General features: G+C 34.9%; 1 protein-coding gene across 2 annotated transcripts in view; it reads left to right on the top strand.

Moving 5' to 3' along the window:
* LOC143258434 (aminomethyltransferase, mitochondrial) overlaps positions 1 to 10822 on the top strand; it is a 35641-nt gene extending 24819 nt beyond the window's left edge. The window contains exons 7-8 of one of the 2 annotated variants that reach the window (XM_076517362.1): positions 7305 to 7421; positions 9851 to 10822. In XM_076517362.1, the coding sequence (XP_076373477.1) occupies positions 7305 to 7421; positions 9851 to 10068 (335 nt within the window). In that variant the 3' untranslated portion in view covers positions 10069 to 10822. Of the gene's footprint in view, positions 1 to 7304; positions 7428 to 9850 lie in introns of both variants that reach the window. The other variant, XM_076517360.1, reaches the window with a different exon arrangement.
* Positions 10823 to 21437: the final 10615 nt, after the last annotated feature.

Below are 21437 nucleotides of genomic sequence, written 5' to 3'. Positions count from 1 at the left end.
CAATTCTGTCCCCTCTCGATCTTACTCTCTGATGGTCAGGAGGTGACTGATGTTCGGAACATCGCTAACACTCTAGGTGAAAGCTTTTGCCGGGTATCTAGCACTTCTGCTTGTTCCTCCGCCTTCCTGGCCATCAAGACTCGGGCAGAGCGATGACCTCTTTCCTTTTGAACTGACTGTTTCTTTGACTATAATTGTCCCTTTACCCTGGTGGAACTAAAAATGGCCCTTTATTGGTCTGCCAGTACGTCTGTTGGACCTGATGATATTCATTATGACATGCTGCACCATCTATCTCCTGCTTCTCTTGATGTCCTTCTGATTGTTTTCAACCAGATCTGGCAGGAGAATGTTTTTCCTGATGCCTGGTGCCAGGCTATTATTTTACCTTTCTCTAAGCCAGGGAAAGATCCCAAGATTCCTTCAAACTACCGTCCAATTGCTTTGACAAGCTGTCTCTGTAAGACATTAGAAAGGATGGTTAATGCTCGTCTTGTTTGGTTCCTTGAATCAAACAACCTCCTCTCGCTCACCCAGTGTGGGTTCCGTCGATAGCACTCCACCACAGACCACCTAATTTGTCTTGAAACATCTATCAGAGAAGCCTTTCTCAACCCCCAACATCTTGTATCAATATTCTTTGACATAGAGAAGGCTTACGACACAACATGGAGGTATGGCGCTTTGCGAGACCTCCATACATATGGGTTACGTGGCCATCTACCCATGTTTATTAAAAAATTTTTAATAGACAGGAGATTCCAAGTTCGTGTGGGTTCGACACTTTCCCGTTCTTTTGTACAGGAACTTGGAGTCCCTCAAGGCTGTGTATTGAGTGTTACACTCTTCAGTATAAAGATAAATGCCATCACTGAACAACTCCCTCTCACTGTTGCGAATGGGCTGTATATCGATGACTTTCACATCTCATGTCAGTCGTCAAACATGAGATATATTGAGCGGCAACTACAAACAGCCATCAATTGTGTACGGAAGTGGACTCTGGCGAACGGCTTTAATTTCTCTCTCTCCAAAACTGTATGCATGCACTTTTGCCATCGACGGGGTATTCACCCTGATCCTGAACTTCGTATCGGTGAAGTTTTGCTTCCAGTGGTCCCGGAGACCAAGTTCTTGGGGCTTATCTTTGATTGTAAACTGACCTTTATACCACACTTAAAGCAGCTTCGGGTCAAGTGCACAAGAGCACTGAACATCCTCCGTGTTTTCTCTTCTACCAGTTGGGGGGCAGATCGCTGTTCAATGTTAAAGGTATATCGTGCTCCTATTAGATCGAAACTCGATTATGGATCAATGGTCTATGGCTCTGCCAAACCCTCGGCCTTAAAGATGCTGGACCCCATTCATCACCAAGGACTTCGACTCTGCACTGGGGCTTTCCGTACCTCTCCAGTTCAAAGTATATACATTGAATCTCATGAACCTTCTCTACACCTTCGCCATTTGCAACTATCTTTACAATATACTTCGAAACTTCATTCCTTACCAAAGCATCCCACCTGGAAATGTGTTTTCCTTCCTTGGTGGGCAATACTTTTTCAGAACAGACGACCTGTCATTGCTCCGTTTGTCCTTTGCATCCGGGCGCAATTGGATGAATTGGGTCTGTCCTTGGATAACATTGCAGATTCCACAGGTCGGCCCATCCCACCATTTCTTATTAGAGCCCCCAAATGTGACCTTTCTTTCAGTCACCTAAAAAAGGCAGATACTCCAGATTGGAAGTACCGTCTTTTATTCAATGAATATCTTTCAAACAATCATTTAGTTCCCATTTATACAGATGGTTCCAAATCAGGTAACTCAGTGGGCTCTGCTATGGTTTGCTATGGGTCAGTAGTTGCACGCAGAATCCCTTCTACAGCTTCTGTGTTCACTGCTGAACCCTATGCCATATCTCTTGCCCTGGATCATATTGCAGCTGAGCAGTACTCCAACTGCACTATTTATACTGATTCGCTTAGTTCTATACTTGCCTTGGAATCGCTACACGTTAGCTCACATCCTATTCTCTCTGATATTCGAAACCGACTGGCTCATTTCTCATTAGCAGCTACTTCAATCCAGTTTTTCTGGATACCAGGCCATGTTGGTATTCGCGGGAACGAGCTTGCAGACATGGCAGCTAAATATGTCTGCTTCAGCACCATCACTCCTATGCCTATTCCATACATGGACTATGGTGTTATCTTCAAGGCTCGGCTCCGTGCCAGCTGGCAGTCCACTTGGAGTGAGCAATGCAACAACAAACTTTTTCAAATCAAACCCAAAATTGGACTTTGGCCATCTAGCTTCCGTAAAGTTCGGAAGGAGGAAGTTGTTCTCACTAGGCTACGCATTGGTCACAGTTTTTTAACTCATCATTTTCTTTTATCTGGAACTGATGCACCAATGTGTAGTTTGTGTAACACTCAAATCACTATCAGCCACGTTTTACTTTCTTGCCATCGTTACAATTCTCAAAGACGGCAATATTTTAAACATATTTTTTCCCAGGGTCAATCTGTAACATTGGACAGAGTTATTGGTGATGGTGACTCTGTCCACCTTGATAATGTTTTTAATTTTTTAATGGCCATTAATCTTTATAATCTCATTTAAGTGTTGCATATTTATTCATTACACCGTTTTAATTGTGGTTCCTTTTTTACAGTTTTAATCTCTCTCATTCAATTTGACATTGGACAATGGCCAGAACATTAAATAACTCGACACCACGACTGGAAAGGCCAACTTCAGGTGACTAACGCTACTGTTTGAACTATCCGTTTGAACTACTCGTTAGTTGTCCTGGCGAGTTGTTATTATACTTTTGCTGCATATCATTTCACACTTTTACTACTTTACTTTTTAGTACTGGCCATATTGACTCATAACCTGGAACCAGGACTGGAAAGACCAACTTCAGGTGACTGACAGTGGTTTTTATACTTACCTGTTAGTCTTCCTGGCGGGTTATGATCATTACCATTCTGCTACAGGTAGTCCTTTACAACTTTGTTGACTGGATGTCAACATTGGTTTTTACGCCATTTTCTGTTTTAATTGCCATTTTGCTTTTATCTTCAATTACTTTTACAAATTTTACTCCATTTACTTGACTTTTATCTTTTTACTGGACATTTGGCTACTCATTATTACGATTTTGCAGAGTGTCTTTTAAAACTTCTATTCTTTTACATTTTGATACTGGTTGCTATGATACATAACGCGGAACCAGGACTGGAAAGACCAACTTCAGGTGACTGACGGTGGTTCTTGAACTTACCTGTTAGTCTTCCTGGCGGGTTATGATCATTACCTTTTTGCTAGAGTAAATACCTTACAACTTCTTATACTCTGCCTTCTATCTTAACATTGTAGACTAGGTGTCAACATTGGTTTTATACTTTTTTGTTTTACCTTCATTTCCATTTATGTCTATTACTACATTTATTTATTTATTTTTATTTTATTTTTTTTTACATTTTTACCGAATGTCTGGCGCAGATAGCTCGCTGCTTTGTGCCATAAAACACTAAATCAATCAATCAATGATTGGTAAGAACATGAGAATCACAAGAACAAACACACAATTTGTAGGCCTGTGATGCAATAAAACAATTCAACAGACCAAACTGTAGGGGAGGGATGATTGTATGCACCATACCTCCCACCTAAAATGAAGGGGGGATGATTTTTGCAACCACTTATGTGGGCTGTTCAATTTGCAAATTGGTAATCTCTGATTACATGAACCTGAAAGCTGTAAACATGCAGTCAGAGTAATCTTGTTGCCACAATACTTGCATATTTAGGCCTACTGACTGATACGAACTATCCCTTAGATCAAAAAGCTGAGAAGCACGCCTATATTAAAGATGAACATTTTGGCTACTGAAAAAGCCTATATCTAGACCTAATTATGTAATTCGATTGGTAAGAACACGAGAATCACAAGAACAAACACACAATTTGTAGGCCTGTGATGCAATAAAACAATTCAACAGACCAAACTGTAGGGGGGGATGATTGTATGCACCATACCCCCACCTAAAATGAAGGGGGGATGTATACCCTCCATCCCCCCAGGATCTACACTTCTGCTTATAGAATTCACTACCACCAAAACTAAGTCTATGTTCAATGACCAAAACTACCCCCAAATGGCCTGAGTAGGGGGAATCCAGGGTCACCAGTTCTAGTCAACATTTTTATGACACAGATTGAATCTCAAGAGATCTGTTCAGCCTTACACCCACCACTATACTGTTATGGTATGTTGCCGATTGCTGGATTCACATCTACAGAACACACACTTAGTTTTTCCAATCACATTCACTCTAAACACCTCAGTATTAAGTTCATCTGTGAACAGGAAAAATTAACCAAGTAGCATTTCTTAACCTCAAAATCAGTAGAACTGATACACAATTCAAAACAGAAATCTGCAGAAAAATCACCCACACTGGATTATACATTCCCTTGGACTCAGCACATGAAACAAAAAAAAAAAACTCAACATATTAAGAAACTAAATAAATACAAAACTATGCTTACCCAATACAATTAACAATGAAATCAACAAAATAAAACAACACTTCATCAACATCAACAAACTTCCTCCAAAAAACATTTTAAAAATTATACACACACATCTAGATCAATAACAAACAAACAGTAATAAATCCCAAGATGCAACAAACTACAAAACCCTACACTGCAGCATACCATATGTTCCTGGCATTACAAAAAAAATAATGAACAACATTTAGTTAAAACTTAACACAACATTCCTATAAACACCAAATATATTCAAAACCTGGGTACAAAATTGAAGTCCATATTATGTAAAAACTACACAAAACCAACATTATTTATGAAATACAATGCAACAACTGCCATGTCTTCTATATTGGAGAAACAAGCAGAAAAATGGAAACTAATTAAAAGAACATCCCCCCCTCCCAAGAAGAAACACCACACGTTTTTGAACACTGCAAATCAAATAAACACAACATAACCATAGAAAACACCCAGACACTAAGTAGTGAAACAAATATAAACAAATGAAAAATAAAATCAGCCCTATTTATACAACAACTAAAACTAAAATTAAACCAATATAAAGGAACATCTTTATACCTATACTAATTAATAACCTAACATATACTGCAATGCCCCCTACAATCCCTTACCCATTTACACTCTCGTCCCTAAGATGTGCCCAGCAATGGTCAGATGCAAACTCTTTCTAGTGAGGTTGAAACGTTTTCTGCTTTATTAGTAAAACTGTTAATAACCAAACCAGCTGTTTCAAGATATGGGTTCAACAATTTTGCATTTGTTTCATTGATATGTAGAAGATCACATATTTAACATGTACTTGGCAACGTTAGTGTAATACATATGCTCAACAATATATTTAATTATAAATGACTAACTCATCAAACACACGTGATAAATTGGCTATTCTAAATTAAACAGAAGGCAAATGACACACAGTTTAGTTTTAGCTTTATTTTTGTGTTAAATGAGTATATCATAAATTTTTATATTAATACAGTATATTGATCAAGGCCACTCTCTGTAAAACGTTTTATTCATTGCTGATGAGTAAACGTTTGTGATACATTTCAAAGTTTAAACGTTTGGTATGTATTAAACTAGTAATTATAAAATAAAGTGTGTTTTTTTTTCAGTGCAGTATTCTGGGCCAACTTGTCCTAATTTCTTTTTTTAACCATGTTTGTCTATTCATAGCTGCAGTGTACATATATCAGTCTAACTCTGCATATGATGGATTATAATTGTACTTGTCATCAGTAAAGTTCTCAACCTATTTTTTATTTTTATTCAATGTTCACATGATGTGTATAAAATAACAGGTTGCTCTCTGTGAACTTGATTGGGACTATTGCAGATGAGAATTGTTATTTATTTAACATTTTAAAGGATAACTGTTTATTGTAATTAGGAATGATCAGTAGGGAGAGGATTATATAGTTTACTTTCCTCAAACATCTCATCATATAGCTTATTTCTGTCCTATTAGCTTAAAATTAGTTTTTGACAAAGAGGCAGGTAGGGTTGGTGAACAATGAGTGTATAATAATTACACAATGTAACAGAATTTTTACTTTTCCTTGTTCCTGTGCAGAAAGTGTTGTTTCCCAATTGCTTATGCCTTAAGTAAATGCAAAAGACCTAATTTTCTCTTCAAATTTTGCTTTTGTGACGTGGGAGTGTATGATGAAAACATGATAGAAGACTATATTTGGGGGTTGAACGTGAAAGTAATTTACATGACAGTCGGAAATCTTGAGAAACTACTCACTTCTAAACATTTTTGTATAAATTTAGTATAAATACATGTAAATCTTGATTCATGTGTTGTATTATTTGGACTTTATGTGAATGAAAATGTGCAAATTTACTTGTTTTTACATAGAAAATAGGTTAATTTCTAAATTTCATTATCCAGGTCACAAAAGCAATGTTTGAAGGGAATAATGGCCATTTTCTGTACATTTACAACAAGCAATTCAGAAATAACACATACTATCCAGGAACAAAATTTGTGTTACATACTGTTTTTATATTATTGCAGTGTCCTTTTCCTAATTTGTGGTAAGAGATTTTAATATTTTATATTTGGCAAAATTCAGGTTTTAATTGGTTGATAGTTTGAAAAAGTGATTTAAAGACTGACGCATAATTAAACTCAGGTTTTAATCAGTAATAGTACTTAAAATGTTTGTTTCAATCATTTAGGTGTAGTCACTTCTTTTAACACAAGTTGTATGTTTGTAATAATTCCCAAATATAACAAATATGTGAGTCATGCCTGTAATAAAAATATATTTTTTTAGATTCACTGATTGTTTTCAGTTTATTAGGCATTGTATATTCCTTATTATGTGTTTTTTGTTGATTTCCATACCTTTTTATAGTTGTTTTTTTCAATTTCAGAATTTTATTTAAATAAGGAAAGACTTGAATCTTTCTGCTACTTTACTTTCATTGTTATGTCACTGTCTAGCCTATTTAACATGTGCAGGTTGTGTTCCATTTTGACTTATGTATAGCAAGTCTGTTTCCCAGAAAGTTTTTGACTAACCAGTGAATTACACAATGTGACTGAAAAATACCCAACAGGAAAACAGTTTTTTTATTATTTAGTTATTGGTAACCTTTTTTTTTTTTAAGTATTTAATAACAGTATTTAGTCACAATGGTACAAATGTAATCTGTATGTTTAATATAGCTCTAAAATATTAAATAACAGTTCTATTTTGTTACAGGGAAACAACGCAGAGAAACTGGAGATTTTCCTGGTGCATCTATTATTCTAAAACAGCTAAAGGATAAACCTCTTAAACGAAGAGTTGGTCTTGTTTCATCTGGGGCTCCTGCAAGAGGTGAATGTAATAAATCTTGCTAGTTTTTAATATTCTAAATATACACTTGGTGCACTCAAATAGCTCATGGTAGGCACAAAACATATGCTAGGTTGAATTATCATTTAATTTAATGAATTGTTAAACTCTCCTTGTCATCCTAATTTTGAGTATATACGACTATGGAGTAGTTGTTGTACTGAAGGTATATGTTTGCGATAAAGTTTGATTGAACTCAGCTGTTATCTTATAGAACTATTAGTTTGTTCTCATTTACCTTTTACCAAGGCTGAGAAACCACCAGTGATATTCATAAATATAAGTTTTGTTACAAACTCATTCTAATTAGGAGTGTGTAAGGCTTGACTGACTCGTAAGTTGAACTGTTTATGTCAGTGGGTGGGTGAATGTTGGGCTTTGGGGCTGCTATAATAGGTGTTTGAGGGAGTTTTACTTGCCATAATTTGTGTAAAATGGAAATTTAAATTATGAAAGCAATGTTAACATTGATTAAGGTATGGGTCTAAAATATTAGGCATGAAGATTGTAAGGGCCTGAACTGCACACCCAAAATATACAGGTTACAATTTTGCTCGATATTAAATAATACTAATGGTGTTATCACTTACTCAGCAAGATGGTTTGGATATTTATATGCCTTATCTTTCAATCTTCAACTCTCTGCCACCTGGTGGAGAGCACCTGTTCATCACATGCAGCCAAATTGGAATATAGAATAAAAAATTTATAGAAGTTGTTTGTTTATATATTTCAAAAAAAACTTTTAATAGAAATTTATTAAGTTGAAATATGAATTTTACTTTATACATATTTTTTTTTTCATTTATTTGCAAATTTTGATTTTGTTTAAATTCTTGGTGGTATGTTGCTAGGAAGTTTTCATCAGTAATTTCTGCCACAGTTACATTCCTGATTTTTTGTTTTTCCAAAGCTTGCTTCATAAACTTATACTTTTTTATGAATTATGATGTTACACTATGATAGAAAAATAAGTTTAAGAAAACGAATTTAACCATATCAAGTTTAATTTTGCAATAAAGGCCATGTTTACATTAGGCCTTATTGGAAGCAATTACTTGAATAGGCAGAAACAAATCACTCATAATAATAATAATAATAATAATAATAATAAATAGCAGCTTTAAAACTTGTTATCTGTTAAAAAACATTTCAGGAAACCAGATTAACAATGGGAGAAAAGTTAGCTTGTTTATAATTTTGGTATAGTAAAAAAAAGTTCATTGTAAACACAGTGAAACAGCAGGCAGTGTTTTTTAATGATAAAAAAGATAAAATTTAGCAGTAATTAAAATTTTATGAGAAGATTCACTTAAAGTGCAGTCAGACATAAAAATTACTATTTAAAATGTTTAGGTAAAGTAAATACTTTAAATTCTTCTTTATAAAGTATTGCAATAGAATCTTTTTTGAATTTCAAAAGCTGCAAATTTACAATTATCAAATAGGAGGCTCCATAATTTGTAGAAACTCCATCTAAAGTTCCATACAATTTCATCTGATAGGTTTTTATAAAGCAATAAAACAAATCATGTAATAGGTACATCATTTTGATGCACTTAGTCATTTAAGAGCTAATAAAACATAATGAAGACCTAGTCATGAGACAGTAATGTTCATACAGAAAATTTACAGTAATTAGCTGTATGGGAAGTATTGGAAGGTGGCATTGAATAAACCTTTTTGTCTTAAACAAGAAAAATCAAAATAAAATAATCTGCTGTAGGACACGCTGTGTTTTAGCAACAAGAGTGATAGTTTAGCAATTTTCCACCTTCTCTAACTTGGACTGCAGTAATCCAAACTATAACATATTTACAATGGACATACTCTACTGGATTCTTACACCACAGCCCAAATTTCAAGGTTATCCAGTAAGAAATATCTTGTTTCATAATTATTCATGTATAATCACAATGTTTAATAAGTAAGACGTTTTTGGACATGTACAACAAGTTCATCTTTTTCTAGAAAAATAACTTACTTTAATTGAAACTGAAGATGAATTATTTGTGACTGTGTGTTTCTTATGTTAACCACATATGTTATGCATAGTTTTGCATCCAGTTTGCTATGATTCAGATATTGAATTATCTAATACTTTTGTGTGTTTGTTTTTTATTTCATTCAATTAAAACTCTTTGTTTAAAATATAACATTTTCATTTATGATGATACACAATATATTGTGCAAAAATGTTAGTAAAGAACATTTTTTGAATTATAGTGATATGGGAATTAGAATTTGTTGTAACATTGTTTATCACTTGTACTTATAAAGCATTCCAAATGTCTTGTAGTTGGTAGTAACAAGCATTGCAAGATATGTAAAGCTATAAACTCGTTTTAAGTAAGATAAAAAGAATGATTTCAAATAAACATAAGTAAACATGTTATAAAATTTGTTTCAAGGCCATACTTCAGTGCTAGATCAGAATGGGAACTGGATAGGGGAAGTTACTAGTGGTGGACCCTCCCCATGTCTTAAGAAGAACATTGCCATGGCATATGTACCGAGTGAATATGCAAAACTTGGAACTAAGCTGCAGTGTGAAGTAAGAAACAAACAAATACCAGCTGAAGTGGTTAAGATGCCATTTGTACCTGCAAAATACTTTACTAAAAAGTGAACAGTTATATGAATGAATAGTTCTTTTTTTTTGTTATTGTTTTTATTATAAAACCTCATTTAAATATATTTAGTTATTTTCAGCAGCTACCTAGTAAAATCTAATCACCAAACTCCACTTGTCTTGTTTGTGTGTTTATATTTTGTCATTTTGTGCCAGTCTAGTACAAATATATTAGTATCTAATACTCTGATCTCTCTATTAATGTAAGATATAGAAAATGTATCTGAATATGAAAAGAATAGCCCTGCATCACCAAGAAGAAATTTGTTGCAAACTTTGAGTAAGGAGAATGTGTGGTTGTGAAGATATATATAATTATTTCCATGGCAACACTAATGCTGTGTGTATAATATACTATTTTCCTGCATGTATGAGGCAGTCATAACCAAGTCTTATCATGGGTATATGTAATTTAGTAGATTATACTTTATTACTTTATTTCTGTTAGTAATAATTTTAAACTACAGATGTTACTTTAATATAATTTCTGTTCAATAATATAGTGAAAGATTAATTAAGTCTGTTGGAACAATTCATGAAATAGCAGTGTGCAATATTTTCTGATCACTGAATAAAATACCAAAGACTTTACGATTATTTGACATATTTTTATATTTACAATGGAATTCATAGCCACTGGACAAAAATTTTGTAATGGAATAATAAGAGAAAATATGCTATTCAAATCATAAGTTAGTTATTGTTTATATGTTGTTATTATGAAATAAAAGATTTTTTTATTCCTGAAAAACAGTGGTTTCCATATATTTTCTCTTACTTTTGACCTTTCTCTACACATGGGTTGAAAGCCAGCCTGTTGCTTTCTCATACTAAATGGACTTGTAGCTTTGTATAATATCCAGCTGACTACTCCTTCCATAAATCAGGAGCTAGCAGCATTAAACTTGGCATGCCCTAGAGGTGTTCTTATCTACATAGCATGATCCTCCTTTTAAGGAGGATTAAGACCCCCTTGTAAGGTCATCCAGATGTGGCAAGGTTCTTAGAATGGGTTTTAGTTTTTGTTCAACATGAATGTGGCATCAGATTTTGTGTTTTTGCCCACTTTCAACCCTCTGAATTCTGGGAGCACCATGTTTAGCTTTGTATGTATCTTTATTGAATTTAATGCTTCCACAGTTTGAGACTTAACAGAAATTTGTTTTTTCAGGGCACCATTAGGAACTTGGAGTCTATGTTTGAAACTATATTCAAATCACCACTTACACCTGACTCATGACATAACCTTATGACTTTGATACCTTAAGCATATTGATCCTGTTTCGCTTTGTGTTAGGACTCAATGGATGTCAACAAAACCACATCAGTCTTTCTGGGCCTGGCATGGCCTAGTGGTTAAGGCATTCGACTTATATTTTGAGGGTCATGGGTTTGAATCCCTGTCACACCAAACATGCTCACCCTTTCAACCATGGGGGCATTATAATGTAACAATAAATCCCACTATTTGTTGGTAAAAGAGTAGCCCGAGAGTTTGGCGGTGGGTGATGATGACTAGCTGCCATCCCTTTAGTCTTACACTGCTAAATTAGGGATGGCTAGTGCAGATAGCTCTTGTGTAACTTTACACAAAATTCAAAACAAACCAACCAAACATATTGTAAGGTATTTGAAACTATCAAGCAATGACAAATTAAGTGAGGTTGCAGAAAAATTTCAGGTGAGTTAGCCTAAAGTGTCATAAAAGGTGCTTATGAACCACCACAATGGCCTAAGCTTATAAAATTAAAAATTTGTAACAATCATTAGATCATACACCTTATCAACACAACCCCTTCAATGTTACATGGGCTGACTTATGTGATGTGGTTTTTTGTGATGGCTGTTATGTGGTTTTGTGACATTGTCATAATGTTGCATTCACAAACCAGAAAAGATCTTTTGGAATAATGACGTCCCTAAAACATTATCGTTTATTGACACTTTTTATCGGTAACAGACATATTTCCGTATCTGTATGCCATAACCCCCACATGTCCCGTAATATACTTATTTTTAATTTTCACCACAGAGCAGGGGTTCCCAACCTTTTGGCACTTGTGACCCCTTACCTAAAAGTTTGAAACCCATGTGACCCCCTACTTAGGGCTTACTATCAGCAGCTTAATTTTTTTATTTTCTGTGAAGGAGAGGGAAAGAAACATCTAAAAAAAATATTTAAAAATTCTGTAATTATTTATTAGCAAATTAAATTACATTGGTCCAACCTGAATTCACAAAAAGAACATATATTTCTTAAAATAATATTAACACAGGTTTGAACAGCTATCCAACCCAGCTAGTGAGATGCCTGATGTTGCATTTCAGCAGCAAGCTTTGAAATTTGTGGCCGAGCGTTTGTTAGAGCCAGTCTCATGTCATCTCCAACATCCAATCTGTTCCTATTCTTTGTTTTTATATTGACAAGAGTGGAAAATCCTGCCTCACACAAGTAGGTAGAAGCAAATGGAACAAGGACACGTAAAGCTATCATGCTGACTTTGGAGTACGACTGATAGATAGCGCACCAGAACTGAGTCACAGATTTCACCTTGAAGAGATCACGAGCTGAAGAGTCATTCCTTAGATCCAGAAATTCATCTTGGATATCATCTGGTATGCTGGATACATCAAGTTCAGTACAAAATGGGTTCCTTACCAGGGCCTCCTGTTCCTGTGATAGCTCAGGGAAGTAACGCTCGACTTCCTTTTCTAGAGACTGAAGATGTTCGGTAATCTCATCCTTGAGGAACTGATCCAGTTGGATCTGAGACTCATCCGTCACTCCACAAAGTTTTTCAAACATAGCGATGTTTCCAAGATTGGTTTTCCGACGCCAGTTCTGCAGTTTGGAAACAGGCCTGAAGACTATCTTCAAAAAGGAGAACATGTGTTTCCCTTCCTTGAAGCTTCAAATTGAGAGTGTTTAGCTGGTCAAAAATGTCGGCTAGGTACGCAACCCTTTTATTCCATGCTTCAACTTCGAAGTGAGCTACAAGATCTTTCCTTTCTTGTGTCTCCAGGAATAGCTTTATTTCATCTTTCATTTCAAAGACACGATTAATAACGTTTCCTGTCGACAACCAACGTACTGCTGTGTAGAAGAGAAGGACTTCGTGGTCAGCATTCATGTCTTTGCATAGTTCTTTGAACAGGCGAGTGTTGAGTGCTTGAGTCTTCACATAATTTACAATTTTGATTACAGATTCAACCACTTCCTGCAGAGAGGCAGGGAGAGTCTTACTGGCGAGAGCATATCGGTGAATCATGCAGTGGATGCCCTTTGCTTGAGGTGCTAGCTTCTTCACTCTCGACTGGAATCCTGATTTCGATCCCAGCATAGCCGGTGCCCCATCCGTACAAACCCCACACACGTTTCCCCATTGAAGATCTTCGTCTTGAAAAAAGTTAACTTTTTCCATGACATCATCAGCTTTTTTTGTGGTTTCAAGTGCACTGCAGAATAAGAATTCGTCTTTGATGTCACCTGAATTAATGTATCTCACGTAGACAAGCAACTGAGAACATGAACTTACATCTGTTGACTCGTCGAGCTGAAAGGAGAACAAAGGGGAACCCTTGATTTCAGTCAAAACCTGTTCCTTCACATCCATAGACATTTTAGAAATGCGCCTCTGTATAGTATTATTTGACAGGGATACTTGCTGCATCTTCTTTGCACTGGCTTCTCCAAGAATAAGATTTACTGCTTTCATCATGCAGGGTTCAAGAAGCGTTTCTCCAATCGTGTGAGGCTTTTTTTGTTTAGCAATTCGAATGCAATCTCATATGAAGCTTCCACTACGGCTGCACTCTGTTGCTGAAACGACCCACTTCTATCGATTCTTTGGCTTTTAAGACACCGTTCATGCCGTTTGAAGAAATCCAAACCCTTCTTTGCGTGTTCTGGATGTTTCGTCTCGAGATGACGCTTGAGTTTTGATGGTTTCATTGACTCTGCACTCAGAACAGCATGGCACAAAACACACTGGTTTCTCGATGCCGTCGTTGGCGAGCACATTGGTGAAGCCAATTTTGAGGTACCATTCTGAGTATCTGCGCCGTTTAGCCATGGACACAACTCACCTCTACTGCTTACTTATCTCCTTGTTAAAATAAAATAAAAATGTTGAATAATGAACGCTTTGGCAACTGTAGATCTTACACTGACTACTTGTGTAGAGTAATGATGGGGTAAGTATTGGGAGGGAAGAGAGCGTAGCCAGTCGCGCGATTCGTCATCCACCAATCAGTAACGGACATGTGACTCACGTGTCGACAGCGAGCACACACACACTTAATCACAGCTAAACAGACACACAAGCATACATACATGCGCGTGCACTCACATACTCGCTACTCACTAGCACACACATACATACAGTTGCAGATACATTCACACAGGCACGCACACATACACCCATAATATCACCTAATGACATTGAACTAACGTAGCACACGTTTTGCTTTGCACCGAAACAAAAAAAATATAAGAGCATGAAAATGTAATTGATGAAATAAAATTAATGTTATCCCAAGCTACTTCTAACAAGGCTACGCGACTCCCCTGCCAAGGCTTCGCGACCCACCGTTTGGGAACCCCTGCCATAGAGGTAATATTAAGAGAGGTGTATCCTGGAAATATTGAACCATGATGACTTTGTATGCAGCGATGAAGAATCTTAAGTTAGAAATCAGAAAAGAATTCAAATATTTTCCATAAACAACTTTCCATGGCAATTTATTAAAAACTAATCCCATGAATACGAACTGAGAAAAAGGAAAGCAGACATCTCGTATCATATTGTACAACAGTTCCAGGACAACACAATTTACCCATATGTCAGATTGAGTTCTCGAAAAAAGTATCTTAATAGGAAGCGCTATTGCGTAAGCTTTAATTCAAGTTCTAGCAAAGTTTTTATAACAAAAAACGATAAATTAAAATATCACTTAATAAACAATCATATAAACATTGAACCACATTAGAAAGAACATTGGTTTTGAAATAACTTGTATTTCCCACAAAAATGTATTTCAAGTATATAAAAAACTTGCAGGATGTTTAAACAATTCCCTATATCGGTAATATTGTATCACGGAATTTTAAAATTTCATTGAAATATCGGAGATGCATATCAAATTAGCTCTACAAATAGATAACTTCTGTTTTAGTTTTACTTACAAAAATTTCCAATTACTCTTTTTCATAAAGAAGCATGTTCTGTGGTGAATATTAGATTGGAGAAATTGGCACAGAACTGGATTTGAGAAAATATTAAGCAATAAACCAAGGAAATAAATGTCAGTGGTATTTTTGGGTTAATTAATTTTCGCAAAAAAGTATTTGGTATTTTCAATTTAAGATAGAATGGTAGATAAAGAACGAAATAAAACAGAATTTCACTAAAACGTCTGAATTTTAAGGTGAGGAATAAAAACTAGACACGATGTGTAATGCAAAGCGAGAACAATATTTATTAAAAGACAAACATGGTGTGCGCACGTGCGATGGTTGCTTTTTCTGGACACTGAAATTTACCCACATTTTATTTTCATTATCCAACTCATTTGAGAGCTTGTGTTGACTTTAAGTATAATGTTCTTTACCTAATAGAAAGTTTTGGATTTACCCATATCTACTTGCACAACCAAGAGGAAGCTAAATCACCTAGGTTATCATTGAAAGTCATTGTTACTAACGTTCTTGCACGAGGTGTGATATTACAGCAATAACTCCATGTGCAGTAACAGGTACTATCTCCAAAGAATAAAGCCAACTAGAACAAAATAAAATTAACGGTTTTCTGAACCACGTGTTTGTAAAAGTTGCATAGATTTAAAGTGAATAAAAACAATTCGAAAAAGTCTACAATAAAGTATGAAGATAAAAAAAACGCGTGGTATGTCTTTATACCACATTATCTCATTAGAACATTATTTAACCAAATAATATACTGGAAAGAAGAAAGACTTGAATTTTCTCCTTATCCGCTCTGTGAATAACATAGAACAAAGGCAGCAAGAAAAAACGCAACAACTGAACAATTTTCCTGACCACATATTGTGTGAAAAGTGCGGATTAAGACAATAAGGTATAAAATGCATAGTATTTCTGCACACTATCCACGATAAAATATATACAAAAGCAATATTTACAAATTAACTTAACCACCAATCAATCGAAACCATGTTTGGATTATTTTATATTTAACATTGTTTTTCTAATTTCGAAATGATGTAATATTTGTTATAAAGTCCTCTTTTAACTTTTATTTTCGGGAACCATACCACGCAGACCTATTCCTATGTTGTGCGTGTATAAACTGATATTTTTAGATTTATTTAAAAAAATATATAAGTTCTTTTGATCTGTGCTAGAATAAACTTTTTGAAGAAGGAAGAAATAAAACTGGCAAAAATATTAAGGGTATAATTTCTGAAGTTTATTTATTTTACTTAGTTATTTTAAATTATTGCTGCGTTTTGCTAATTGTCTTTTTTTTTTTCAGTCCCCCGCTAGTACAGCGGTATGTCTCCGGATTTACAACGCTAAAATCAGGGGTTCGATTCCCCTCGGTGGGCTGAGCAGATAGCCCGAGGTGGCTTTGCTATAAGAAAAACACTCACACAAACACACACTTTTTTTTTACCCAAGCTATCTTGGTGTACCGTAGATTTTCAGTATTCGTTGTTTAACTTGTTAATATTAACTTCCAATCAAAGCAAACTGCGCAGTTACAAAAAGAATCAACACAATAATGACTATAGTTAAATATATTTTATTACGTTCTTTGTTGTTGGTGTTTGGAATTAAGCACAAAGTTACACAATGGGCTATCTGTGCCCTACCCACCACGGGTATCGAAGCCTGCTTTCTAGCGGAGTGAGTCTGCAGACATACTGCTGTGTCACCTGGGGGGGTTGGTTATTATAATGCTTTTTTTTACAAATATTAGAATGCAATGTTTCCTAAGTTTCCTAACTCAACACTCTTTCACGAGGTTAACTCAGAAATTCATGGATAAATTAAAGATTTTGCTAAAATATTTGTTTACCAATAGTTTCATCCTGAATTTGTACAATTTAACCATAAGAAGAATCAGTAGAATCTTTATTGTTAATTTTCATTTGTTATTGTTATCATTGTATGGCGAATTGTGAAAATGACTTGGATTACATTAAATACTGGAATATGTCAAGAGATTATAGCACTTTAGACTTTTTTTAAATAATTTAATTGATTAGAAATAATTAATTTAGTGTTGTAAGAAATAGTACAGTGAAATAGTCACTTACGTTATTTCTCTGATTTTGAAGTTACGTGAGAGAAAATAGTTTGATTAGTCTGTTTCAGTTTCTTTCGCAAAAACAAGTCTAAAATATATTGTATCATTCGTTCCTCACAGGAAGGTTGGTAATAATGAAAATATAAGCTACTCTTTAGTACTTTTATTGGTAATAAAACGTTAACATGCAAGTAGCTTCAAAGATTTTCCGAGCTGATGTCTCTAAAAATGAGCCTGAAACAGTGTTTGTTATATTTTAACATATGTTAGCTCTTATCTGGTAATTAATTTTCTGTCTGCTCTTTTCAGTGAAGCTCAAGTCAATGTAAGTAATACTTGCTCTGACGAAAACGTGTTTGGTTGTAAATCTTTTTCACGAGAGTATGTAAACAACTAACATGTTACAAAGTCGAAGCTGGCCGTCCTGCAGCTTACCTGTTGGTTTTATTAGCGTTATTGCGAATATAAATCACGAATGGTGGTAATAAGTGGCTCTCATAGACAAAGAAAAGTTTCGGAAGCAAATATTTATTCTCAACTATTTTTGCATATAGTTTCTTCTTCAACTTTATTATATTATGTATAGCTTTTGTGGATTTATTCAGAATTTAAAACCAAACTTTGTTGCATTAAAAGTGTTATTTTTGTTTCTTTTTCGCAGTAGCTTGATTAAGAATATTTTCCTCAAGGATTTTCTTTGTTTCTTTAGAACTAAGCACAAATCTATATAGTGGACTATCTGTGCTCTGCCCACCACGGGTATTGAAACCCGGTTTCTAGCGGTGTGAATTTACAGACATCCCGCTGTGCTACTAGGGAGCATTTTTTCCTTAAGGAAGAACATCGTTGATAATCTACTGAAGAATAGCGACCACAGAAAGGATGTGAAGGAAAATTTAAACACATAAATACTGTGGTGGCGCTACAGGTGACAGACATTTTTCTATCCATTTTTTTACGTGTACACTATAAGTCAACTAGATATATCCTGCAGTAATAGTATTCCCTTTAACCGTTTTTTTTTTCTAATGGCAATTATTTACTTAATTAAATAATGATCGAAATAACACAGAACATACCCTAAAATTAGTATAGTTTTTCTGGCTTTCTAACTATGCAACAGATGTCGTTAGAAATAAATAGCAAAGTTGGTCGATATGTTTCCCGTAGAAACAACACTAAAACTGAAACTGAAACTACACATTGTCTATTGAGAAAAAAGAAAGTAGAATAATACGCCATTTCAACGACGGAACCCTTGGTTTTCTGTTTGTTATTCATAATATAGGATTAAAAGTCAGAGAAAACTAGTGGCAAGTTCTAAAAGGGGGGATTTATGGGTATATGTAGCAAAATTGGTCTGATTTTCTATTTGGTAACTCTGTGACTAATTAAGATTGAAGGCTATAAATATAATCATTTGCCTAAATGATGACACTTTTATCTTGACCACCCCACCGAAAAAGGGTTGAAAAGAGACTTCAGACTGGTTTTTAGTAAGCAATTGTGACAGGTACGAGCTTGTCGTGCATCAAACTATCATCGGCGCGTTTACTTTGTGCCTCAGTATTTGTTGTAAAGCTGTTCTTCAAATTACCAAGTAAAGAGGTCGTTGGTATCTTTAAACGATATATTTTACTGTTTTTAATTGCAACATGAAATTAGTGCTGCATACATATGCATTACACGGTATTAATGAGAAACACCCGTGGACGAAAATTCATACCTGAATGATATAAAGTATACCTTTGGCTTGAATATTCCGCGTCTACTGGCAAAGTGTATTGTTTTGTCTGTTGTCATTTTACTACAGATGCTAAGTAACAAGGTGAGCAAACTCTTGTGTCTAAAGAGTCTAACACGTTGAATAAAAGCTCATTGGTCAATCTTCCTTTGGCTTGAATATTCCGCGTCTACTGGCAAAGTGTATTGTTTTGTCTGTTGTCATTTTACTACAGATGCTAAGTAACAAGATGAGCAAACTCTTGTGTCTAAAGAGTCTAACACGTTGAATAAAAGCTCATTGGTCAATCTTCCAAAAAACAATAAACTTCACAAATACAAGCTGTCTGATGCTTATTTGAACTACACGTAGAAATATAATGATTATTGAGAATAAAAGCTTTTTGGAAAAGCAGCAGGGGATCGCGTTAATGAAGCTCACCAGTTGATTGTAGAAAAGCAAAAAAATAGGGAATACATAAAAAGCATGCCTTTTACTAGCTATAATAAAAATAATTATCAAGCGTGAAGCGCACGTATACGTAGTTCAATCGAAAGGTTTGACTTCCTAAGTCCAAAACCGTAACTAGATCTCAAATTGGTCAAGAGATGACGAAGCTATGGGCTAAACGCTTGTACTTGGTAAAAAAGCAACAATTCAGAAATATGTGGCCGTTCTATGAGCCACCATTCACCAGTAAAAAAAAGAAATACATCAAAATATTTGCAGATACTTTGAAACTTACAGCTGTCCAAAAAAATAGCTTGGAGAAATCTTTGTGAGGTAGAGACAGCTAAAAAGAAATGTTTTTTTTGGAAATATTAAACTTCTTAAAGATTTCAAGATCCTAGATGAGCAACTTTGCGAAGGACCTAAAAATATCAAATATGCGCACCACAGTGCACAAGATTCCATTTTAGATATCATTAGTGTTATAACTTTGGATGAAATAAGAGAAATTCGTTGCTTTTCAGTTTTAATCGATGACACTATAGACCTACCTGAAGAAGAGCATATGAGTTAGACACTTTAATAATTCAGAAGTTCATGAAGAATTTCTTGATTTTGAAGTCGACTCAGAATCGTTAGCCAAGCATAATATGGAGGAGTTAAAGGACAACGGACTTGATGTCAGAAACTGATTGCTGTCAGGAAGAGCAAGCGGTCTGGGGCTCATCAGACTTGCTACATTTTTTAAGTGCTTCTAAAGTTCATGCACATTGGATTGCTTTTCAAAGAAGAAAATGCCAGCACCCAAATGAAAAGCTTGTAGAATTTAAAACAATGTCGGAAACACATTGGGGTTGTCATGTGTGTGCTGTAAATGCAATTGTAACAAGGTTTGATTGTTTTATTAAATTTAAACAGCATATTGTCGTAACTGACATCAATCAACACATTCATTAAATACCCGATCCATTGTGACACTATTATACTATATGCTATTACTGAACGGCATCTTACAGTTATGATCCAAAGTTCTAAGTAATACTACTTGAAAGCAACAGATCTCATTGAGAGTCTTCTAGCACAGTTGAAAACCTGCAGATGTAACGAAAAAGTTACATGTTATTTTCAACGTTATTGTAATATTGTTACCAGAAATAACCTGAAATATTGCTGTTGGCGTCAGTTACAGAGATATACGTTTTGAAACATGGACGACTTTATAATTCTAACCATATTTGGGAAGTGGGACGCCATACAAGATTCATATGGTATATGAATAGCCACCTTGATTCCAACCACTGATAGATTTCTTGGAGTACCAAACATACGATTTAGTGGGGAAAATCTCCAAACTTCCGTTCCCTATCGGCAGTTGACCGCAAATTTGAAAAATTGCATAGATTTTGAAACTATTGAACCTCTTGCAGCCCATTATTGGCTGAGTCTTGAAGATATTAAAATGAAAAATTGTAAGCTGAGAAAACGAATGAGAATTCAGGTGCGACATTTGGAGAAATCGAAAAGTTTGCAGAAAGTCTCAAACACCTATTTATGGCTTTGACTGAAGGTTATAAAGATAGTAATAACTCTCTCAGTTAGCACAACTAACTGTGGAAAAAGCTTTGGTAGGTTAAAACTGATCGAAAGTTCCTTAAAACTAAAATGATAGATAAGAGACTAAATAATCTAGCAGTAATAAGCATGTACAGAGAATGTGTTCTTTCTACATATCATAATGACGTTATTGGCAAGTTTGTTTCTAAATAAAATATTAAAGTTGGTTTAAAGTGGAAGAGAGGGATCGTTCAAGTTGGTATCTTGATAATTTCATGCTTTTGACTATTGTTCATCAATTCACTTTTAAAAGGAGTCGTTATTTTTCCCCCTTTGCAAGAAAAAGCTAG

The sequence above is a fragment of the Tachypleus tridentatus genome, chromosome 8 (genome assembly GCF_004210375.1).
Source record: "Tachypleus tridentatus isolate NWPU-2018 chromosome 8, ASM421037v1, whole genome shotgun sequence".
NCBI classification, from domain to species: Eukaryota; Metazoa; Arthropoda; class Merostomata; order Xiphosura; family Limulidae; genus Tachypleus; species Tachypleus tridentatus.
This window is presented reverse-complemented; position numbering and strand designations above follow the sequence as displayed.